We start from the raw sequence: 25570 nt of genomic DNA on the forward strand, positions 1-25570 counted from the left end.
GCAATATATGATCATGAGACATCAATTATTCTCATTTTTTATTACATTGACCTAAAGTCACATAGACTTTTTCTCTCTATGGTCTTACAAGTTAAAAAAGCAGTGTAACCAGTGTAAGAAACATTGAGAATTTATATACCATTCAGCGTGATCAAGAGGCCTGTTAAGGACATCGTGTAAGATGACTTACGGACCTCATTGGTGCTGGCCCAGTAAGAAGAGTGTAGCCAAAATGCCGGTCTCATTTTATGGCATGACTTCTCTGCTTTCCTGGGTAATTCTGTGCAATGATTGTGTCATGCAGTTGTCTGGTTTTGCAGGCGTCTAGGGTATGGGTTCAGAATAAAGTCGATGAATCCAAACACGAAATCCACTCTCAAGTCGATGCCATCACAGCTGGAACAGCTTCAGTTGTTAACCTCACTGCCGGTAAGACCCTGAGGGGTTTGTGGTGTGTTGTGGTTTTGGTTTTGTGTGATTTTTTTCTTTTTCTTTTTTTTTTTTTTAAAGTACTTTGATTGAAACAGATTTTCACATTATGAGATGACAGTCTATTTTTAGGTACCCCAAGTGCTTCAGGCATTTTTCTCCCACTGACCCAGGAGAAATGTGGGGAACATCTCATTCCTTTGTGTCTATATCATGCATCATCATTAAAAAGCACTTATGTAGCTTTTTAAAGCCCTTCTCATTGTTCATCAATATGTTGGACATACTTCAAAGTACATTGAGGCTAGTTTCTCCCTTCTGGGAGCTTACGGTCTGAAAATGGTTTTGAGTGACTCAATCCGTCATGTGTGCCTCTTTCTGTCTCGTCCAGCAGTAGTCTCTTCTGGCACAGCATGACTCCCCGCCTTGCTCTGTCAAGTGAGAGCCAGGAAATATCTTGGCTTCAACGTGCAGCATTACAGTGTTTCAGGAGCTGAGCCGACCTCCCTAAGCTGCTGACAGCAGCCCAATGAAAAGGGCCGTGACATGCTGGGACTTCCTTTGGAATGTTAAAGGTGCTTATGCTCAGTATTTCAATGGAAGAGGCCTCAGGGTCAAAGGGCCCTGTGAAGAGCAGCACCTTGGGGACAGGGAGCTGTCCATCTCACTGTGCACATGCAGTGCTTTGTGTCCTATTCCTGCAGAGTGGTGGGTGACCACTGCTGCAGTGTGGCCACTTACCTCCTGCCCACCTGGGCTCTCCTCACCCATCAGCACCCTCCTTTGATGGAGATGGTCCTTCTCTACCCCAGGTGACCCTGCAGACACTGACTACACAGCTGTGGGATGTGCAATCACCACCATTTCTTCCAACCTGACGGAGATGTCCAAGGGCGTGAAGCTGTTGGCGGCCCTCATGGACGATGAAGTGGGCAGTGGGGAGGACTTGCTCAGAGCCGCAAGGACCCTCGCTGGGGCAGTGTCGGACTTGCTGAAAGCTGTACAGCCTACTTCTGGAGAGGTGAGCTCTTAGGGCAAGTAGTCACTCAGGTTCTGATGAGATGGGTGCAGACTTGGAGTACCATGGGGCTCTTACTGCCTGAGCTGTTCCTTCCATCTTGATGGGGCATGTTACCACGCTGTAGAGTTTAGAGAATCTATGGTTCAACCTTCGACACTGATGAAACCATTAGTAGGAAGCCTCCCTTCCTTTCCCTCCCCCATACTTGATATAGGTGCAATCTCAGAAACTAACACACTTGTCAAATACACATTTAAAGGGGATGAAAGTTTTGCCCCTTATTTTTCTTAAAACACATATCGCCTTCCTGCCAGCTGAATGAGACTCATTAGTTGAACATTTCAAATCCAGCCACCTATTGCTGGTGTGTGAGAAATCAGGCATTTCCTTGCACAAATGTCACCAGGACGTTTATGTCTCCTGTCTGGCAGATACTTGGAGACTCTCATTTAGGTGCAGAAGGAGCCAGTCCCATAGGATTTCTCTCTATATACTGCTGTGTCCGTTGGCACTGTGGAGGAAGTGTTCTTTCTTTCCAATCAATGTGTGTTCTTTGCGCATAGCCTCGACAGACAGTTTTGACTGCTGCTGGAAGTATTGGACAAGCCAGTGGAGATCTTCTGAGACAGATTGGAGAAAATGAGACTGATGAGCGATTCCAAGTAAGATATTTGCCGTCCATAATCTTGGGAAAGAGCCTAAATGATGGTCTAGACCCAAACAGGGAGAATGGAATGTACAACCAAATCTTCCTGAAGCTGTCAAGAATAAGACTGAGGTGGATTATCTTGGGGATGAGGTCTTTGTGTGTTAATTAAAAAAATATATATATTTTTAATTGAAAAGCTCATTTCACTTACAACCATGATTATAAAGCACTAATTTAGCTGTTCTCATTGGTCAACATACTGGACATTCTTTAAACACAGAAGTGGAGGGGTAATATCATAAACTCCCTTGTATCTAACCACCCAAACTCGATAGTTATCAACTCATGGCCAGTCTTGTTTTACCGACTTGGGGGCATTTTTTAATCGCATCGTTCTAGAATGAACATATCAGAGTGACAACATGTGCACACCTGTGTATTGAACAGACTTGCCTTTACATTCAGAGCTGGGTCTGTTGTCTGCATCAACCACAGCCACAGGTGTGGTGAAGAAGTCTTTTTTTTGTCACCCTTGTTTTTCAATACCAAGGACATGTGCTGTTTGTCTTCTGGTGAACAGCTGTAGCCACTACTCGCAGCTGGCTTGAGGCACTGCCAGCTCAGACAGAAATCTCAACTTGTCTGCCTCTGCTGCCAGCCACCACAAATGAGGTGCCAGGCCTGCTGCTGGGAGCTTCAAGCTAAGATGGGCTTCTCTCCTCCCACACTTGCGGTCAGATGCCCTTCACTCCTCTTTCTCCTCCTCTTAAATCCTAATTTTGCAAGTAATGTATCAGTACATTCTCATTAAATTGGTACAGTTCGAGCCCAGGTTCTCTGGAAGACGCCCTTTTCCAAATCCTATGTCAAGTTCACTGTTGGGGAATTCTGCAGAATTCAGAATAAAAAGACCATTCAGTTTTATGCTGGCATTTAAGTGTCTTGCTTCATGGGTCACAGTTTTGCATGCCATTTCATCTAAACTACGAAACTTCATCAACGCAAGATGTATCCGTTACACTAATACATGATCATACATGATCTGTGAAACATGCACCTTCATCCATGGATGCATTTGCTTCTCCTCTGCTTTCCACATACGTGTGGTGCTGGGGCTGTCAGACTCATTCATGTCCTGCGGTGCGGGAAGACACCCAATGCTTGGACATTCATGTCATGGTGGAGGGTGACACCATAATACAGTGTTCCCAGAAGCCACTTCTGTGCTGAGATGGCCACTTAGAACTATAAAGAGATTGAACTGCAGACCACATAAATATATCCCACTACGTCAAAGCTAATTGTGTCCCCATCCTGACTTCCCTTAGCCAGGTCTCCACGCTGCCCTAGTGTTGGTCTTTGCTTTTTGTGTTAGAGCAGGTAATTCTTTGCAGACAGTACCTACTGTGTTTCCCCGAAAATAAGACCAGGTCTTATATTAATTTTTGCTCCAAAAGACACAGAGCATATTTTCAGGGGATGTCTTATTTTTTCATGTACACAGTCTACATTTATTCAAATACAGTCATGTCATCTTCTTCTGGAACATCGTCATAACGTACTAAATGCATCCGTCTGGCTGACCATCTTAACTGGGGCTTATTTTTGGGGTAGGTCTTATTTTCGGGGAAACACGGTACTTAGGAACCAGGTAAATACGAGATTCAGCTGTTGATTTACGAGGCTTAATCATCTTGAAGTGGTCAATTTACTTTCCTCAAAAAAGATGATTGGTTTCCCCAAATTAGGGAAGGTTGAAGGGAAAGTCACAGTTCTTCCTTAAGACATCTCATCCTGGTATTTTTGAAGACTTTGCCTTTTTTTTTTCCTATGACAGACTGTTTTGATCACATAAATGCAAAGTTTGCTTCCTAAAGTTTGTTTCTATTGGGACATGGAAGGGCAGCAGGTTCAGGTTCAGGGAACTGTCCCGCGGAGGCTTTCTTACCAGGGAAACGCCTGACTCGAATGTTTTCCATCTCTGTAAGTTCTCTCGGTAAACACTAGGACAGTAAGGTGATCCCGCAACGTCTCCAGTTAGGAGTAGCCCTTGGCTTACTGACAGTGGATTTCTTACTCTCTATTTTTCAGATTCTTGAGATCCTATCTCAGAGCTTTTCTTGGGTCCTCAATGTACTGCGTGTTCCCAGACTTAACAAAGATTTATTTTACACAGGCTACATAATAGTGGTCTTGTTGAAAAGTTTGACAAAGGCCCTGTCAGCAACTGTACTGTAGTATCACGTTCTTTTTCTAACTGTATTTTGTTTTGCACAAAATTAATAGGAAGAACAGGATTTCTATAAATGAGTCTAGCAAAGCCCTTCAGAACAATCATGAATTTATATGACCAGATCTTGGTCCTTACGTGAAAAGATGGATTCATATCAAGTAAAGGAAGACTGTGACCCATTTTGGAAAACAATTTGTGACATTCAAGTTGTTTTCATTTAATTTTGAGAGACAGGTGTCCAAGAACTGTAACCTTGTAGGCCGTGTTGTGAGCAATTCCTTAAAAGTTGTGCAGCATCCCAAAGACATCTTCAACTTTTGGTACCAGATGCTTTGGTTTTTCCCTGGACATTCAGTAAACATGAGAGACCTAAAACAACAAACTGGACTGAACTGTTCCTTTAAGACTGGTTTTGTCTACTTTAAAATCCACTTGCTTCGCTGGTTCTGATTTGCCTGGATAGCATACAGTCTTTGCTCTGTGTAAAATTGTACAATCTGAGCAGTCTTTCCAATTTATCTTCTTATAAGATATCTTATTGTAAAGACTCTGTGGGTGCCCTTTGCATTCAGCATCAAAAGTGCTTTTCATTATTATCTGATGAATTACTAATAAAGACTTCTGACCACATTTCCTCTGGGAGAAAGCCTTCACATGTTTGTTCAAAATAAAAATGGCTCATGTGTTTGGGATATGTTTGGGAAGGCAATTCCAAACCAAATAAACTACATTCAATATTAAAAGCAACGAAGTAAATTAAATGTAACAGTGGTGATTCTTCAGGTCACACAGTTGGGTGACAAAGCTGGTGGGCTAAATCAAAGGCTTCCCATCCTGTAGGCAGAATGCCTTTTTGTTGAGTTAAAGCATAAACTGATCTTTGAAGGCTCCAAGCTCCTTGCATCTTCAGTGAGGTCACAGCTTGTAGCTAGTTTATTTATGTAGGCTCCCTTCCCACTTCTCATAATAATCTAATCTCTATGCAGGAGGCTACAGAACACTGAGAATAACTTAACGTTCAGAGTATTCCTTAACTCTTTAGCTGTAGGTGTTGTCTGCATGTCCAACGTTGCCCTCTGGAGGCAAAGAGGTGGCTGAATTTGTGGTGATCACTTGGATCCTTGTGTGAAGGAGAAATCCAAGAGATACATTTTCAAGTCACAGTAGGGCCTGATGACTTGGAGGCCATGAATTATAGCCTTCCTATAGTGCATAGTCTTTGCCGCGTCTGGATACATTTTCAGCTTTTCCCTGACGCACCACACCGACCACATTCAAGAGACGTGGTCAAAACTCTCAGTATCGGATAAGTGCACGAATGTTCCTCAGTGGTTAAAATAAAAACTGTTTCCTCAATCTAACCTATTCTAGATTTAAACCTATGCTACTTCATGAATGTATGGGAGGACATGTTATTAGGATGTGTCTTCTTCCTTAATTAGCTCCAAAGTTGACATTTCAGGAAACTCAGGGGAAAAATATGATTCTGCAGTACTGAAGGGAGAAAGGTTAAATGGAATTCTAGTAAAGTGGTTAAGTGGATACCACATTTCATTTCCAGGCTGTGAAGGGTAATTAGAAATAAAACGAATGACTAGGGTTTTTTTTAATTTCTTTTTTGTAGGACGTTTTAATGAGTTTGGCCAAAGCTGTTGCCAATGCCGCTGCCATGTTGGTCCTGAAAGCAAAGAATGTTGCCCAGGTAGCTGAAGACACAGTCCTACAGAACAGGGTGATTGCAGCTGCCACCCAGTGCGCCCTCTCCACCTCCCAGCTTGTGGCGTGTGCCAAGGTAAGCCATCTGGACCCCCTGGCCCTTTCTGCAACATGTCCCATGCTCTTATCTGCCTGTGGTCATTGATTGGGGGGAAGCAGGGGCAGAATTTGTTAAAATTGTCTGAGGCTAAGAGCTGGCTTCATTCAGGTGCCTTTTTAGGTGACACGACAGATTTTAGAATAAACTGCCCAATTCTACTTTTATCATTTGTGCTTTGCTGAGGTCCTCGGGCAGTGGTACTTCTGTGTCTAGTTGCCATTTCTATGTGCAAATTGCCGTGTCTCCCCTTTGGACTTGTCAGTGTGTCTTATTTACACATGCCTGGAAAGGTTTCTTGCATTGTGCTGTCAACATTATAAATGGGTTCAGAAATAACCCATAGAATTTATGACGGTCCTTCCTCCACTGCACAGTGTTAGAGTGAGGGTAATGAGGGTTGTTGCCAGCTGGGATGTACACTGTGTGTCATACTTCACCTCCTTAAGCACCATAACCCCTAGTTTACTGAAGAGCAAACAGGCCTCTAGATATTAGTGAATAGCGTAAGACCACAGAAATAGTAAGTGGGAGAACTACGTTTTTTAACTCAGGCCTGTCTGACTTCAAATACCCTTTCCACTCCAACCACATGAGTCTTCACTGAGATGATGCATCAGAAGATCAGAGGTGTCCTTTTCTCAGCTGGATGATGTAACATACTGTAGAGATCCATGAGCTAGCTCAGCCTGGTGTTTTCTATACTAGGGGAGGTTTTACAGCATCAGTCAAAGGAGTCCTGGATTGTCTCCCTCCTGCTTTCCCTGTTCCACCCTCCTTGTATCCACAGATAAATGACAGAATCCCCCTGTTCCTTAAAGTACCATGAAACAGAATTCCAGGTGTCTCTGGGAAAAAAAATAAAATTATTTTAGATAGTCTCGTTATCCTAGCTCAGAAGACTTGATTCAGAGGTTCCAGTATAACTGGTCAATACTGGAAATCTCTCTCTATAGAAGTAATCAGTAGTATAATTTGTTATGTATCACTAAGGAAGACAAAAATTAGCAGGCATCTGAAATCACAAAGATAAAGTGAAGTACGGAAGTGTGAGAAACCCCAGTGATGGTTTAGTTTAATTCCAGATCCTCTAAGTAAAGAGCTGAGACCTAGCGCAGAAAGGGACTTACTTCGTGGAAATACTAGTGCACACTGGGAGCCAGGCGTTGACTCGTGGTGCCCCAGACCCGCTCTTGTCTCGCTTCAGGTGGTGAGCCCCACCATTAGCTCCCCCGTGTGCCAGGAGCAGCTGATTGAAGCGGGGAAGCTGGTAGACCGCTCAGTGGAGAACTGCGTCCGTGCCTGCCAGGCAGCCACTGATGACAGCGAGCTCCTGAAGCAGGTCAGCGCAGCGGCCAGCGTGGTCAGCCAGGCCCTGCACGACCTCCTGCAGCACGTGCGACAATTTGCCAGCCGAGGCGAGCCCATTGGCCGCTACGACCAGGCCACCGACACCATCATGTGTGTCACCGAGAGCATCTTCAGCTCCATGGGCGATGCTGGTGAGGGGTTGGGCTGGGGGTGAGGGGGTGGATGGTCAGTTTGGGGTTTCCTGAGGGTGAGGGTAAGAAAGGTGATGGCTGCCTTGGCAAGGGCAAGTTCTCATCTCCCTCAGTCAGATGCTTCCTCTCTGAGTCTGGGAAAAATAAGGAAGACTCTGCATGGGCCCATTCACAGCAACACTTAGAGAATTAAAGTTGACTAATTGTTTTTTGTTTTTTTAAAAAAAATAATTCAGATTCACAGTAAATCTCTTTTGTGCTAAGAATGTCTATGTCGGATATGGTATAGTAAGTCAGTACAGCCACAGGAGGAAGCAGAAATGAGGCTTGGAAGGAAGTGTGTCATACTCGCAGGTCTCAGAGATGGAATCACCACATGCTACACGCGGTCAGAGGGGAAGTGTCAGATTTGGGTCCAATGGCAGAAGACAGGATTGAGGGGAGAGTTTAGGCTGTAGCCTTTATTTGAGTTTTCCATGGGAAAGGCAGGGCAGGCCAGGGTGAACAGTGTAGGATTGGTTGGTTTGAGTAATTTCAACAGGCTCTACACTGTAGGGGCTGTCCCTAGTTACCTAGTACCTGGCCCTGGGATGACTAAGGCACAGGAATATTGCCTCCTGGCTATTTAGAGGAGGTATGGCTCAGGACCGGTTAGTTTCCATATCAAAGGCATGCTCCTGGCTGGACCCTTTGCTGTCCTTAAGAATTGGCTAGCCCAGAGGGTCAGTCTCTCTCCAACCAGCAAGGTTTTCATTAAATGTCAAGCATCGTCATATACAGAAAAATTTAAAATATATACAATGCAACTTTCAGTCTATTAGTTAAAAAGTATGTCTACCTAGACCCAGCTCATCACTATCCTATCTAAATCTCCAGAATTCACCACTTACCAATTTCTGTTTTATCTGTCCAGAAATTGTTGATTTTCCTACAGTCATAAATGTGTATGTGTATAACACCTTTTTCTGACATATAAATGGAACTATGTCCTACATATTCTTTTGCAACCATTTTCACTTAATATATATTAGAAACTTTTTTCATGTCAACCTGTACAATAATCTTTTTAATGGCAGCATAGTATAGTATTCAATTGAATAGATACATCAAAATTTACTCAACCAGTTATCTTTTAATGGGCATTCAGATGGTTTCCAGGTTTTTCGGGGGTTTTTTTTGTTTTTTATGCTTTTACAAAAAGAATGCTTCAGTAAACAAAAGAAAATAAAAATATTTTCATATTTTGGTTTAGTTTTGGGGGTTTATGTAGGGTAAATTCCTACCAGTGTAATTGTTGGGCCAGTAACTACATACATTATTTTAAATGTGTCGGTGAAATTTATCTCCAGAAAGATCCCACAATTTGCACCCCTACCAGTAGTTTGTTAGAGGTCTGTTTTCCTACTTGCTCATCAGTGCAGAGCAATACTTTATAAGAAGTATTTTTTTTTAAGAAAATTGCCTTGTGCTTTTCTGTATCCTTCTTAAATGATTTAAGAAAATAGCAATGCTCCACACATTTGGATTTTTCTGTTATTCTTTTGTTTTTTAATAAACCTTTTATTTTGGAATACTTTAGATTTATAGAGAAGTTGCACAGGTAATACAGAGTTCTCATCTCCCCTTCCCAGTTTCCCAGATTTTTAACATCTTTCTAACCCATTTGTCAGAACTGGGAGATTAGCACTGGTACGTACAGACATTATTTGGATTTCACCAGTTTTTTTTACTGATGTCCTTTCAGCTGTCCCAGGATCCAATCCAGGATACCTTGAATTTAGTACATTTTGATTTCTCTGAAAGCGTTTTCTTTGTTTACCTTTAATGTTAGAGTGCGCCAGCATTCTTCTCAAACGACTGTTGGGAGAGGGAGAAATCCCTTACGTTTCAGTAGGTTTCTTTTTAATGTTGGCTCTTATACCCTTATCACCCCCAAAAGGAAGTTGAAATAGATTTCAATAAAATCACAGGCATAATATAATCAAACAATTACTAATAACAAGATCAAAACCAGTATTGGGGAGAATAGGGTGAGAAAATGGCTAGCGAAAACTTAGCATTTGCACATGAAACTGGGGTCTGTGCTCCTATTAGCGAGAGCCAAATGACACAACCATAGGAGATTATGTGACACTACTTATCTGGTGTTAAATAGCATTCAAATTAATTCAAAATAAAGAACATATTTTAGGGGCTTTTGCGTAAGCAGTTCCTGATGTTAGATAATTAATATTTTCTATGTAAGTATTTACTACAGGTAAAATTTACTATAGGTAAATGCACATAATTTTGTTCTTTGCCTTCTTTTTATTAAGAGCTCCTCTTTGGTCACTTGTGTCCTTTTTATTTCTCATAGTTAAAGACTGAACTTGGATGTGTTTGGGGCATAGACTTCTGGCAGCCTCAGGGAATATTTTCAGTTCTGAATCTAATTGGGCTGCATTGCTTAGGAATAGAGCATGGGGGCTTCCTTGTCTCCTGCCAGGGTGTAGAGACAAGGCTGCTGACCCCTGAGCTTTAACCCACCCTTTAGAAAGCAGCTGAACAGACCACACCCTCCATCCCCCCCTCTAGGTGAAATGGTGCGCCAGGCCCGGGTGCTGGCCCAGGCCACCTCAGACCTTGTTAACGCCATGAGGTCCGATGCAGAAGCTGAAATCGACATGGAGAATTCAAAGAAGCTCCTGGCAGCGGCAAAACTCTTGGCAGACTCCACCGCTCGCATGGTAGAAGCTGCAAAGGTATTATTACATTGGATTTGTTCAACTGAAAAGTGAGTGTTATTAATTACAAGGTGAGGATTTAGAAGGTACCATCAGGGTAGAGAATGGTCACCCAAGTGTACACTTTTTCTTTGTTTAAAAGCTAGCTGGCTTTGTCATGTTTAACCTTATTCAGGTGGGAAGGAGAAGGTCACAGAACATAGGAATGAAGCTCTTTACAGGGGTGGTGCTGACTCAGCCACAGACAACAAAGTCCCTGCTTAGTGAGCGCTCTTTTTCCATTGGGCCGTCACCATCCGCTTTATTGAAAATGGGGATTCACTTAAAATTGAGATTTTTTTCAACAGTAAACTCACTTACACCTGTTTTCTTCCTGCAGCCTTAGTGTTACTTAGGTCTCTATTTGACTTTTCAACTAAACTGTTACTAAGGTTTTGCATAGTAGACTGCTTTCTACCTCACTGTTCTTCAAATCCCAATAGCAATTTAATACATTATAGAAGCGGTTGAGTAAAGAGTTTAGAGTCTGCTTTGTGCTTTTTGACAGCTGTGCTGTGTATATCATGATGCTTCTAAAAGCCAGTGATTCTTAACCCAGGGCTCTGTTTCAGAGCCCCCTGTGACACATACTGAAGTGCATATGCCTCAATTCCACCCCAAAGATCCTGATTCACAAGGTCACTGGTGGGATTGTGTGTGTGTGTGTGTGTGTGTGTGTGTGTGTGTGTGTATAAGTTCCGCAGGAGATTCTGATGCCTACCTCTGGGTGAGAACTGCTTAAAATGGGTAATGGATAAAGCTTTATTTTTTTGCGTTGTTTTTATTATGCAACTAGCACGTTTCTAATGGAATTAGTAGAAAATGCAGATAAGTATAAATAAGGAAACAAAAATCACCATCAGCTTCATACCCAAAAGATAACATGTTTAATGTATTTCTATGCATTTAAGATCCGTTAAACATCCACACATCTTATCCTATCTCCCTGGCCTTTAATAGAAATAATGTGTCTCAACCAAGTATATGAATTACTTCCTTTAAAATGTATTGTGCCATGCAGTGAACCATGGAGACCTTCCTTGTCGACTCACGGTTGTATTACCTGAGGGACGGAGAGTTCTTTGAGATGCATCATGGGTAGGGCTGAAGAGAGACTCAAGGACGAGCAGGGTCTGAACTTCCTTTGTCCCCTGATACCTGTTTCAGCTAAGAAACTCTGCTCTTAACCATCCCTTTTAGCAAAACATACACATTAGGGTTATTGTTTCATTTTGTATAGTAGTTAATTTTATTTATGGTGTTTATTAGTTTTGTTTCTGTTTCCTCCCTTGTAAGGCTAAACAAAGCTATTTCAAGCAAACCCTTATGTTCACAAAAATTACTAGACTCGCAAAAGTTCTTTTCCCAAAGAACTTTTGTGAAAAATTGAATCAATCCCTCATTTTACAAATGAGAAAATTAAAATTCAAAACGAATAAGCCTACTATCACATAACCAGGACCAAGGTAGGACTGATGTGCACATTTGTTTCCAGATATGCAGAGTTCCCCAGACCAATTCACTGAATGTACGAGTTACCAGAAACTTATTTTTAAAATATTTGTTATTTCTGATTATTTCTATTAGATGAGACAACATTAACTGTTTTTGTAAATTATTTTAACTTTTGGTTAAAAGTAACTTTGTCTTCATGGCAGTATTTTAATTTGCTGAATTTTATTGAAAGCTAAAGAATGTAAAATGCTTAGACTTCCAAAGAATATAGTATTTAATGTGCAGAAAAAGAATGTTTCATAATCAAATGAAGATTTCAGGCCAAGATTAGTACCCTGTATCTAATACACAATCATCAGAACAAAGACATTGTTCAGGAAGGACCCGAACACCCACATCGGTGTAAAGGGAGGAAATAGTGGTTTCCTGCTGCTCAAAATATAAAAGCTGGTGTGCTGCTTGGGACATGGGTAAAGGAGTGGCTTAAAAATAAATACCTGATGACCAGAAAAACTAACATGATTTTCATAAGCTTGCGAAAGAATCCAAAGCTAGCCCAAACCATCTGCCTTCTGAGCAAATATTGTCCTAAAATATTCGTGGAATGTAGCTTGTTCATCTATACCATGTTTCCCTGAAAATAAGACCTAGCCGGACAATCAGCTCTAATGTGTCTTTTGGAGCAAAAATTAATATAAGACCCAGTATTGTATTATGTTATATTATATTACATTATGTTATATAGACCTGGTCTTATAGTAAAATAAGACTGGGTCTTATATTAATTTTCGCTCCAAAAGACACACTAGAGCTGATTGTCCGGCTAGGTCTTATTTTCAGGGAAACATGGTATATATCAAGCACTAGTCACAAAACATCCAGGACCTGTGAGAAAAATCTGGATTGCCACTTTTATTGCAGATAGGAGTGGAAGGTGGGATGTGCTTGAAGTCTCTGTTGAATTGCTGTGCATTAAAATCACATCGTCTCCCTATACTGCCTTTATTTAGCCTTTCCCTGCTTCAAAGTCCCACCTATCTAATTCAAATCCACTTGGATTCCTAAGACACTTGAACCTACAGCAACACAGTAAAAGTGGCCATGGGCTGTGCATGGCACCTTACTCTCTCCCTGCCAAGATAGGGGCATCAAATTTCTTTAATTCAGTAACAATTAGTTCAGGACTGTTGGGTACCCATTCTACTTTGCTGCACTTTCCAATTCAGGCTCTCTAGGAATGCAATTTCTAGACATGGTCTCTGGTGAACAATATTTCCTTACAGTATTTGGGGTGGCGCTCCGGACCCCCCCTGCTTCCTCCACCCCTGTTTGACACTGTAATCTTAGCCCATTTACATTTACCTGTGCTACAGGACAGGAGAATCTTTCAGCAGTGACATGTCTTTCAGTAGTCAGTCATGCCAATTAAAATAAAATTCTCTCTGAGAGACACGGGCAGGGGGGCATTTATCCTGACATCTTTTAAATCATGGATTTCTGAGCACAAGTTAATTTATATGGACAACCAAGGCTATGATCTCATGTGTTTCATTATTACCATTGGATTTCTACTGTTTTGCGGTGCACTTGTGGGACATCCCTTGGTAGATACTTTGTTGTCGTTGTTGAGAGGAGACATCTTTATCATAAAAATACTGCTTGAAGCATTTGGCTGTCTCTTCCAGATACTTTGTATTGCTACGAAAAAGTAAAATTCGAGGTGTGAATTCAGTGTTTGTGGCATGCGGCCCCCCAGGAACGCTTAAAATCTTTATTTTCATCTTCTCAGGGAGCTGCAGCCAACCCTGAAAATGAGGACCAGCAGCAAAGACTGAGAGAAGCTGCAGAAGGTCTCCGGGTGGCAACCAATGCTGCTGCCCAGAATGCCATCAAGAAAAAAATTGTCAACCGATTGGAGGTCAGTAAAGAAGCTGATTTTGTGAACATTATTTTAGATTGCAAAGAGTCATTGGAAAGAATAATTGGATTAATAAGGCAAAGCCCATGTAACGGAAGCTAAATCAAGATTAACAACAGAGTTGAATGGTTTAGGTATTTTCTAAGAACAATTGGAAATGTTGGTTTATGTTCATTGTTATATTTAGGTTCCATGGTGTAGGCACATGGACACAATTTGAAAAATTTGCTTTAGTTGATGGTTTCAGAAAGCCAAAATCTTTTCTGAGTTTCACATTCTTAAATAAAATTCAAATTTGTTTGAGAAAGATCCAGGACTTTTTTTTTTTTCCCCGGACATTAAGGGGTGTCTACATTCCGGAAGGACCTTTAGCTAAAAATGTATATATTTTGTTGGAGGCAAGGATTCTTTCAGGGCTCCCAACAGAAAAAACAGAGTTTGGGAGCCTGGAGATGGGGATCAGGCTTGGATAGAGAGGTATGGAATGAAGTGATAAGAAATATGTCTGTCATTTTTCAGAACATTTATGCTGAAAAAAGAAAATATTAGTCATAGGCACAAACTGTAAAAAAATAAATCTCACGAACGTACACAGGAGACTCTTACACTACAATTTGGGATGTTGGAGGCCGAGAACCTGCCTTGGTAGTGTGTAATCCCTCCAGTGTAGTCTGCTGACTTCTGGGGAAAAACCAGCCTCCTTGTTCCTGGAAGGACACAAGCATGAGAGCTGTCACACGATGTGCTCCGGCGGGAGCGTCCGGCCTGCCTGAACCAAGGCTTCCTGGGTTGTGAGAGGACAGTCGTGGGCACCAGCTGTGCGCTTGACCCGGAGAGCAGCCCGTGCTGCTGTGGGAGAAATGTTTTTTCCCTGAAACGTTTAGACTGGGTGCTGCTTATCATAGTCGTTGTGGTCCTGGAATTATTCCTGCTCTTTTTGAGAAAGACAAATGAATAATGGAACTTGAGCTTTCAGGCGTGCTTGTCTTTATCACTCGTCCCAGGGAACGTAAGCCAAATGAAGATAACAGGGCACTGTTAGGGTCGTCAGTGGTATTTAAAAGGTAGAGTCTGTGCCTGGAGGTCCCTAATTACACATGCAGCTATCCAACGCCCAGCCTATAGTAGAAGGGACATATGTAAATGTGCATGTCTGTGTGGACACATGCAAACCCTGTTCAGCAACTCTCCCTGGCCTCTGCAGGTTGCAGCTAAGCAGGCTGCCGCTGCGGCCACGCAGACCATCGCCGCCTCCCAGAATGCAGCCGTGTCCAACAAGAACCCCGCAGCCCAGCAGCAGCTGGTTCAGAGCTGCAAGGTGAGTTCTGGCTGCCAGAGCCAGGTCTGCTATAGATAACCCTGATCTCATTAGAACGCCATGTGCCCTGGTAATTCGGTTAAGACCGATCATCCAGGCCCCTAATCCAGTTTGTTCCGGGTCCCATGTTCCAGGTGTACACACACACACACACGCATGCACACACACACGTATGCCTTTTTTTTTTTTGTCTGTTAAGTGGATGGCTGTATTGAGGAAGAATATGACAGTTCTTTCCCAGCATTGTTTTTTCCTTTGTCTAGATTCAGTTGTTTTTTTCTTTTTGAGAGATTGAATCAAGGCAGATCAATGACAGGGCCATTTTCAGGCTCTGAAATAGTAATGAAGCATTGAATTTCCAGAGTACCTTTCTCCCTTTGAGAGGTGGGCCTTTGCATTCAGTCTGTACTGTAGCAAGTTGATTTCCTGCTTTACACTGATTGCATCTCGAGGGTTTATTTCATCCTGTCTGGCCTCAGTGACCACGTGCTTTCTATTGTTGCATGTTTGTTCTTCTGAGACCTGGGCCTCCATGCCACGTTGAAGCCAACACACTACAAAGGGCATAGTAAATACCTTTGTTGCCTTCTCTGAGGGCCCAGGGAGTTGACTTTCCAAGGAGACCCCTGAATAGTGCCAGACATGAAATCTAATTGTGTAGCCATTAACCACGTGTTGGCAATATGTCTGACTGAGGTCTTCTGTAAGTATTTGCACTTAGCAGTGGGAGCTGGCTGGAGAGGCATGTTTGATTATCCTGGGGTACTGACAGCTAACTGCCCTCTCCTTTTGCAAATCTCCTCTACGAAATGATTCACATGTGATGGGTGTTGCTGCTTCTACTTCAGAAATAGCTTTACTTCTGCGGGAAACGACCCCAGACCCTCCAAGTCCCGATTCCGGGTTCTTTGAGGTCAGGCCCCTATCGAGGATTGTGTACCCTAGTAGAGAAGCCGCAGTGGTGCAGGAGGGCCCCATCCTCCAGACAGTATATGTAAAGAAGTGGTTTTTGTGAGAACCAGACCCCTGCTGGAGGGGAGTTGATTTACTACTAGGAGCTCGATTCACCGGCCAACAGGGATGGAAAAATGGCATTTCCCCTTCTCAGAGAGCAAATGCTCCTCATGTCCAGGAAACTATTACAGTAAACCCCTCCTCTACTTTTTGTGAAGAGACTGAACATACTTGACCTCTGGGTATCACTGTCAGGAAATGGGAGCATTACTATTTATCAGGTGGGAGAGGGGAAAGTAGACCAAATTTCTGAAGCCAACAGTCCTGGAGAGGACCTGAGAAAAACCTCATGGAAATATTTTTCTAATCCTTGCTGGAATGGGCTCCTGAAAAAACAATGTGTCACCACAGTGGGATGCCCTTGGGACCTCCCTCTGCAGTGATGCCTACTGTGCTGTAAGCTTTGTGGGTCTGGGAGCGAGATGGGGCATGAGCGCAGAGAGGAAATGTGGGAGGGCACAGGGTGAAAGGCGGGTCTCCTAGGTCACTGTGAGAGAGGGTCATGTGAAAGCGGACTCATCTCGGACGCTGCTCCTCTCTCCTCTAACCTGGGCATTGGGTTTTCCAGTTTGAGAAACGAAAAGGGCTACTGAGACCAGAGGAAGAGGAGCCATGGTGACATGAAAGCTGGCAGACAGCATGTATGCCAGCAAAGTAAGAAATCAAAGTGCTGAAATATGCTGGTAGTTGGGTACTGCTCCCACTTTCTTCTGACCATGGAACTGTATGACTTGAGTTTATCCTCCAGTGAAGTGTATATATTCTTTGATTCTAAGTTTTCAACCCTAATGAGTCTGGGTGGTGCGAGTTGGAACTGAGGACATTCTGTTAAGGCTTCATTATGGAGAATCGGCATGAGTTGAATGTTGTGGGACAACAGGGTAGATAGAGCATGTGTGGGAGAAGGGTACCCGAAGTTTCTGTGTTAGGATTCAGTGTGGGTCAGGACCCAGCAGGCTAAAGGTGCTGTGTAATTTAAGGTCTGGGACAGGCATCTCCCACAAGTGATAGCACATTCAAAAAACATTTGCCACTTGGCACATTTTTCATCCTGCTTTAGTAATTCACCATGCTAAGTGTGCTCAGTTTTTACTTTTTTGCTTCCTGTAGGCAGTGGCTGATCACATCCCTCAGCTGGTCCAGGGGGTCAGAGGGAGCCAAGCCCAAGCAGAAGACCTCAGTGCCCAGCTGGCTCTCATCATCTCGAGCCAGAACTTCCTCCAGGTAACACAGAGGCATACACCGGGGTTTTACCCACAGCCCCCACTGGGCAGAAGGAGTTCTTTATCCTTAAGGAGGTGGAATTAAGGAATTCCAGCGCCATAACGAAGTCTTTGCAGTAAGCAGACCTGGGAGGCCTCCTCTGTATAGTTGCAGTTTCAGGAGAAGTAGATTCTACTTGGCAAAGCAAAATGCTAATATGCAGGGAAATTGCCCCGGGAGATGGCATGTAACCTATTTTTCTTGAGTATCATCTTTATATCTCTTCTATGAGGGAAAATATGTAATAAGTTGCAGGTTTGAATGAACAGCGTAATCCTGGGTGTTGCTTAAGTTTGCTAGTTCCCAGAGTGGCTAATGCTGTTGTTCATGGCCTGGGAAACAAGCAATGGTGAGCGCATCTTCTGGCAATTGTAGAATTAGTAAGTACTGTCGGTCTTTGTGGGTGAGGGGTACATTATTTTAAGGAATACTGAATAAAATGAGAATATTAAGTTGTGCGAAAACTCCCTTTTTACGTACTTCTTGTATTCAAATCTCTTAGCACTTTCTGCCTACTTGTATCTCATAAACAGTTCATAGGACTAGGTAATTCTCTTCCTCGTCCCCGGCTAGTTGGACCTATAGTTACAGTACCCAGTGTTATATTTATTCAGTTAATTTTTCAAGTGTTATAGATCCAATATGCAGAAATAAAAGATGAAAACTTCGCTGTAGTTCAGCGCATTTTAACTACATACTCATCTATGTATGTATATAATTTTTAGTTGAGATTCATTGTGTATAGACTCTGCTATGAGCATTTATGCTTTTAAATAATATTCTGTCACATACCTATATTCACTGTTTAGCTATTTTCCCATCATTGGACATATAGGTTGTTTTCAGTTATTTGCCATCATAAACAACCTGTGTTATGATAAAAATCTTTATGTGTGCTTCAGTCTTTTTACCCCTCTTGAATTATTTCCTTAGGGGAAATTTCTAGAAATAAGATTGCAAGCAGCTTATTTTTATCTTTGGGACATTGCGAGTTGTGGATTGCACAAGGTATTTCTCTTCGTGTAGGTGGTTAGAGGGCCCGGAGCCAGCTGTGTCGTCCCCACTGCTGGCAGGATTGTGGGGTATTATGACAGTGCAGTGCCGACGTGTTCCATGGTCCACTCTGTCCCTGCCCTTGTTTTTTCTTTTTCTTTTGTTTTTTTAATCTTGCTATCGTAGACATATCAGATCTTTACGAGAAGAAGGCAGGGTTAGAAGTAAACAGAAATGGAATTAGCAGATCAAAAAGTTTTTACATTCTTAACTTCATACATGTTGAAAATTGTTATGCAAAGAAGGTTGAATGAGTCTAAATTTACAACCAGCAGTATTTGGAGCACACTTTTTAAAAATAATTTATTTTTCCATTACAGTTGACATACAATATTATATTTGTTTCAGGTATACAACGTAGTGATTAGACATTTATATAACTTACAAAATCATCACCCTGATAAATCTAGTACACATCTGACATCATACATAGTTATTACAATATTATTGACTATGTCCCTGTGTTGTACTTTACATCCCCATGACTATTTTGTAACTACCAATTTGTACTTCTTAATTCTTTCCCTTCTTCACCCATACCATCAACCCCCCTCCCATCTGGCAACCATCAAAATGTTCTCTGTATCTATGAGTTTTTTTCTGTTTTGTTTGTTCTTTATTTTGTTTTTTGGATTCCACATATAAATGAAATCATATGGCATTTGCCTTTCTCTGTCTGGCTTACTCCATTCAGCATAATACCTTCTAGGTCCATCCATGTTATTGCTGATGGCAAGATTTCATTCTTTTCATGGCTGGCAATACTCTGTTGTACATATGTACCACCTCTTTTTTATCCATTCATCCTTGGTGGACACCTGGGTTGCCTTCATAGCTTGCCTATTATAAACAATGCTGCAATGAACATATGGATGCACATGTCCCTTCCAAGTTGGGTTTTGGGTTTCTTCGGATAAATACCCAGAAGTGGGATTATGAGTTCTTTCTTTGTCTCTTATTATAGCCTTTGTTTTAAAGTCTGTTTTGTCTGGTATAAGTATTGCTACCCCAGATTTTTTTCATGAAATATCTTTTTCTGTTCCTCTACGTTCAGCCTGTGTGTGTCTTTCTATCTGAAGTGAGTCTCTTGTAGGCAACGTATGTAAAGGTCTTGTTTTCTTATCCAATCAGCCACTCTATGTATTTTGATTGGAGCATTTAATTCAACTACATATTAAAGATAGATATGTACTTACTGAAATTTTGTTATTCATATTTTTATCTTTATTGTTTTCTTCTTTAAAAAGTCCCTTTAACATTTCTTGTAATTTTGGTTTGGTGGTAATGAATTCCTTTAGCTTTTTCTAGTCTGGGAAACTCTTTATCTGTCCTTTGATTCTAAATGATAGCTTTGCTGGGTACAGTAATCTTGGTTGTAGGTTCTTGCTTTTCATCACTTTGAAATTTCATGCCAATCCGTCTGGCCTGCAAAGTTTCTGTTGAGAAATCAGCTGATGGACTAATGGGAGCTCCCTTGTAGGTAACTAACTACTTTTCTCTTGCTGCTTTTAAGATTCTTTCTTTTCTTGGTTTGAGCAGGCCTTTTTGTGTTCATCTTTTTGGGGGCTTATATGTCTATTTGTTTAGGGAAGTTTTCTGCCATTATTTCTTGAAGTAGATTTTCAGTTCCTTGCTGTCTATTCTCCTTCTGATACCCCTATAATGTGAATTTTGGTATGCTTGATGTTGTCCCAGAGGCCCCTTAAACTGTCCTCATTTTTTTGAATTCTTTTTTTCTTTTTGCTGTTCTGATTAGGTTTTTTTGCTACTTTATCTTCCAAATTACTGATTTGATTCTCTGCTTTACCTAATCTACTGTTGATTATCCCTCATGTCGTAGTATTCAGTTATTTTATTCTTTATTTCTGACCTTTATTTTATATTTTCTATCTCCATTTTTATGTTTCCTATCTCTTTGTTAAAGTTCTCCCTGAGATCTTTGAGCATCCCTATAACCATTGTTTTAAACTCTGCATCTGGTAGATTGTTTGTCTCCATTTTGTTTAGTTCTTTTTCTGGAGCTTTGTTCTGTTCTTTTATTTGGAACATGTTTCTGTCTCCCCATTTTAACTGCCTCTCTGTGTTTGTTTCTATGTATTAGGTAGGGCTGCTGTGTCTCCCAGGCTTTTAAAGTGGCCTTATGTAGTCGTTGTTCCATGGGGCCCAGTGACTCAATCTCCTCGGCCACCTGAGCTGGATGCTCCAGATGTAGCCCTTGTGTGGATTGTATGTGCCCTTCTGTTGTAGCTGAGCCTCGATTGCTGTTGGGAGAGATGTCAATGGGAGGGATTGACCCTTAGGCTGATTAGTTGTGAGGATTGGCCATGACTACAGTGGAGGAGCTGTTATGCTCAGGCTGACCCTATGGAGTAGGATTTGCTTTAGTAGTACTCTGGTGCCTGCCCAGTCTGCCCTTTGGATATTTCATTTGCGGAAGTTGTTGGTCATTGAGTGGTGCTTTGGTATAATCTGAAGGTGGCCACTGGGTATGTTGATTCTGGGGCCTTTGGAGTGGGGGAATCTCTGTCGCAGGCTAAGGTCAGTGCTGCCTGTGCCCTACTGGGGCCATTTGGTATGAGCTACAGAATGATCTGCAGATAGTTGCCACTTGTGCTGGGCTTGGAAGTACCTGCAAGAATCTAAGCTGCAAACTGAGTCCAACACTGCTACTAATACCAGGCTTGGGGCTACTTAGCAAGAGGTCTGGGGCATGCCAATACCAGATGCTGCTTGTTTGTGGTTTGTGAACCCTTGAGAGAATCTAGGAAAGTCCGCAACATCAGCCGAGATGGGCCATTTGTTTGTAAAAGCCACTGGAAGCAGCTTGGATGGGCCTAAAATTTGGGTGGGGCAGGTTCTTAGGGAATCACCAGGGCAGGGCAAATGGTGTTAACTAGGTTGACAGAGGCTCAGATATGGTGCCGGCTTGTGTGTGCAGAATGGGTGGTAGGAGGGTTCAATAAAGGAATAGTGGCTTCTGTCTGGGTGAAAGCTGCCCCTCCAGCCCTTATTCTGCAGCCAGACAATTTAGTTCTTCCCCATATGTCCCTGGCACCTTTTGAACTGCTGCCCCAGAGTGAGTGAGTCCATCAGCGACTAAATCCCTACACAGGCCCTTTAAGAGGAATGCCTTGGACTCCAGCCGCCCTCCATCTCACTTAGCCACAGTGTCCACTGGCTTTCACAGCCAGAAGTTGTGCGGACTTCTCAGCACTGGACACCTGTGTTGGGGAGCCTGGTGTGGGGCTGGGATCCCTCGCTCTTCATGCAGGACCTCTGCAGCCAAGATATCCCTCCTGATTTTTAACTGCAACACGTGGGTGTAGGACCAGCCCATTCCACGTCTCCACCTCTCCTGTCAGCCTCCATGTGGTTTCTTCTGTATGTCCCTAGTTGTAGAATGTCTGTTAACTACACTTCAGAAGATTCTCAGTGATGGCTGTTCTGTAGTTTCATAATTTTGATGTGGTCATGAGAGGAGGGAAGCACAGCATTTACCGCCTCCACAATCTTGACAGGAAACTCTAAAGCACACTTTCTAATACATCTTTTCCAAGTTGGAGAAGAAAAACATTTAAAACACACACACACACACACACACAAGGTTGGATAAGTAGGTTCATGAACTTTCCACCATGTGCTTACACGTGGAAGCTGTGTGTGTGTGTTATGTATTTTGCCAATTTGCTTGGTAAAGTTCTTATTGTTTGGTTTTGCATTTCCTTGATTTTCACAATATTAAACATTTTTCCTGTTTTAGTTATTTGTTTTTGTTATGTGAAATTGTCTGTGCTTTTTGTGCACTCATGTTGGTTTTTCTTACAAATTCCATGAATTCTTTAAATATTAAAATTTTAACTTTTGTCCCTTTTGTTTATGGTCTGGCAATTAAATCTTTTACAACTTTATTAAGAGTAGTTATGTAACATGCCCATTCAACCCCTTAAAATTATGTATACTCTTTGTTCCAGAAACTCTTCTTCTAAGAATTTGTACAAAAAAGAAATATGAACATGTACAAAATTTTAGCCACAAAGGTATTTATCATACCATTGTTTATCATTGGAAAAAATAGAAACATGCCCAACAATACAGGATTGAAAAATATTAACAGATGTATACACTAGAATACTATATCGCTATTAAAAAGATAGAATATGTAAAACAAGGAGTTTGAAAAATAGAATAAATAATATGATCTTATTTTTTACTTTTTTTTAATGTATGATCTTATTTTTGAAAATATGTATGCGTACAGACATTTCATGCATGGTGAAATTATCCTGAATAGTGAGATATGAGAGGTCATTTTGTTTCATTTTGTCTGCCTATATTTTTCTAAATAATCTATTGGATATATTTGAGACATAGATTATAAGAGGTAGTCTAAGAAACACAAAGAATCATTTAATAAGAAATTCTCTTTGAAATCTGCTTTAAATGAGGATTTTAAGCTACTATCCCAATTTTGCCCGTTCCCCGATGTCACAGCTTTTTTTTTTTTTTTTTTTTTCTGTTTTAAACATTCCTAGAATGTACTTACTTTCCTAGAGTATCCAATTTGGGGTTGCAGTCTTCAGGGGGAATGTAGGTTATTTTAATATTCCATGTTTTAGGAAGAAAGTAAGTTCTGGCTGATATGATGGTCTCGCTGTTTGGGTCTACTCTCTGCTCTTGCTGCCCAGGATCGGTCTTACTTTCTTTTCACCTCTCTACAGCCTGGAAGCAAGATGGTGTCCTCTGCCAAAGCTGCAGTGCCCACAGTGAGCGACCAGGCAGCAGCCATGCAGCTGAGCCAGTGTGCCAAGAACCTTGCCACCAGCTTGGCGGAGCTGCGTACTGCCTCACAGAAGGCAAGTAGACCCTTCTCACAGTGGTTGGCTCATTGAGAATGTGCTTTTAATTTCTGACTGCTGGTGTGACCTTGGTTCTGCCCAGGGCCTGACTGGGCATATTTCTTGTCCATTTCATTTGCATGACCATTAAAGTTGCCCCACATGTACATTGGCTCATGCCACTTTTAGGCACAATCTCCTAGACTTACTTACCACCTTCTAGTTACTGATGACTTTTTAAAAACTATTTTAGGTTGCATACTTCCCCCTCCTCCCATGTACCCTGGGACAAGTAATGGTCTAGTTTTTGCACAATATTAGGAGAGACTGGTAGTCATAAGTTTCTTTGTGCCAGGCAAATGGTGGGCCAAAGTAAGTGATCATATCTTCCAGCTATCCTTTTTTGAACGTAATAACAAATTGTATGGGAAGCCAATCTATCTTAGGGGGTCATTTTATTTTATCTTTTTTGGCCCTGAAGTTTTTTTACATCTTAAATGGGAGGATTCACCTTAACAAGGTCTTCAATTGAACAGAATTAGGGATTAATGAGTTTCTGTCTCTGGAACTTATTAATTACTAGAAGTCCTCATTACTGCACTGTTTGATGTGGTGTTAGCAAGATGTTCTGGCATGAATTCATGTTTCCTCACTGTAACAATCCCTTTATAGAAACAGACAGACTCGTCCACGAGCAAGGGAAGGATAGAAGCTGACTTGAATTCTTAATATGAACAGTGCACTACATCACCAAAGAAAATATCCCGAGCTTTAGATTATATCCAGTAAAAAGCATTTTGAGCTGTAAAATTTTGAGCAGTGAAAAGCATTTCTCAGCAGTCCAAGGACCGTGTGTCCTATAGTCACCAGGGGGATGCTGGCTGCTGGGCCTTGCCTCTGCAAAACCGAAATCAGAATCTCTGGTTATAAAACCTCGACATCTACATTTTAACAGGTTTCCTCAGTGAGTCTTAGACACACACACACCTCAAATAACTGCTCTGGAGCAATGAGTCTCAAAGTGGGACTCAAGCGAGACTGTCCACTGGGAACAGGAAGCCACAGAGAACTTTCAAATATTTGTTTCTATAGTGTAAAGGATAAGAGTATTGTCTCTGGAATCAGACTACCTGCATTCAAACTCTGGCATTGCTGTTGACTAATTTTGTGAGTTGGGCAAGTTAATTAACTTCTGTGTGCCTCAGTTTCCTCACTGTAGAAACTGGCACATAGAAATCAATCAATTAGTACTTACTGCTGCTGTTGTTACTGTTACCTAAGATAGGAAAGGAATTAAGATTTACCAGTATTTAATATACTGCTCCATAATTATAGATGTAGTATATAATTTATTATTATGTGTATTGGGGGAGTGTGATCAAGGTATTTGGAGATCAGTATTTTAAATGATGAAGAGAATGAAGTTTTTTTAAAGCAAATTCCTAAGGGGAAAAAAATCTTTCATAATCTTCAGTATGAAAGGGTAATGGTTTATAATGTAGAAATTTGTGAAGAGAACCAATAAGGTGATAAAGACTTGGCCCAGAGTCCTGGGTTCATTTGTTCATTCCTTTTCTTCTTTATGTATTTACTCCCCACATGTTTTCAAGCCACTGTGCACACATGCTGTGCTAGGTGCCCTATCTCTAGAAGCCAGTCACGGAGAGTAAGGATCCTCTTAGTCTGAGAGGCAAATGCATTTCAGATAAAAATAGCTTCCTAGAGACTTTAAGTATATCCAGTTATAAGACATACATAATTCATTACCTGAGGAAGTTAGGACTAAGATTCTGACTGAGGATGATTTTGCCCTCTCAGGAAATGCTTACTACCCTTGCTTTCTATTGCTAGAGTTGGAAATTCACTGGGTCCATCCAGAAAGACATTTCGTATGTTGTAAAGAACTGAGAACACTTTCCCCAAGCAGAATGTGTACACGTATTCCCAACTCTGTTGACAGGCCCATGAAGCCTGTGGTCCTATGGAAATCGATTCAGCTCTGAGCACCGTGCAGACACTTAAGAATGAACTGCAGGATGCCAAGATGGCTGCCGTGGAGAGTCAGCTGAAACCACTTCCAGGGGAAACGGTAAGACATGTTAGCGCCAGTAGAGCTCTTACTTTTGTTATACTCTTGTTAGGCAGGGTTTTGTTTTGTTTTGTTTTGTTTTTCAGAGGTTGGGGTTAGTACACCTGAATTTCAAACATTTTGAATGCAAAGCCTTAGAATAACCATATTTCTTTAAAACTGCACTTAGGCTAGAGATTGCCCTGCAGGGGTGTCTGGTGACATTGATGTGTGTGC

At 41.7% G+C, this 25570-nt stretch overlaps 1 protein-coding gene across 9 annotated transcripts in view; it reads left to right on the top strand.

Annotated features, from left to right (window-relative positions):
• Nucleotides 1-25570, top strand: part of TLN2 (talin 2) — a 410573-nt gene that overhangs the window by 267391 nt on the left and 117612 nt on the right. For all 9 annotated transcript variants that reach the window (XM_019755358.3, XM_074327637.2, XM_019755356.3 and 6 more), the window contains 11 exons: nucleotides 321-429; nucleotides 1242-1450; nucleotides 2014-2112; nucleotides 5957-6124; nucleotides 7353-7647; nucleotides 10222-10388; nucleotides 13654-13782; nucleotides 14987-15100; nucleotides 17225-17338; nucleotides 23149-23283; nucleotides 25226-25354. In XM_019755358.3, the coding sequence (XP_019610917.2) occupies nucleotides 321-429; nucleotides 1242-1450; nucleotides 2014-2112; nucleotides 5957-6124; nucleotides 7353-7647; nucleotides 10222-10388; nucleotides 13654-13782; nucleotides 14987-15100; nucleotides 17225-17338; nucleotides 23149-23283; nucleotides 25226-25354 (1668 nt within the window). The remainder of the gene's footprint in view (nucleotides 1-320; nucleotides 430-1241; nucleotides 1451-2013; nucleotides 2113-5956; nucleotides 6125-7352; nucleotides 7648-10221; nucleotides 10389-13653; nucleotides 13783-14986; nucleotides 15101-17224; nucleotides 17339-23148; nucleotides 23284-25225; nucleotides 25355-25570) is intronic.

The sequence above is a fragment of the Rhinolophus sinicus genome, chromosome 3 (assembly GCF_057876585.1).
Source record: "Rhinolophus sinicus isolate RSI-liver-muscle chromosome 3, RSI-T2T, whole genome shotgun sequence".
Lineage (NCBI taxonomy): Eukaryota > Metazoa > Chordata > Mammalia > Chiroptera > Rhinolophidae > Rhinolophus > Rhinolophus sinicus.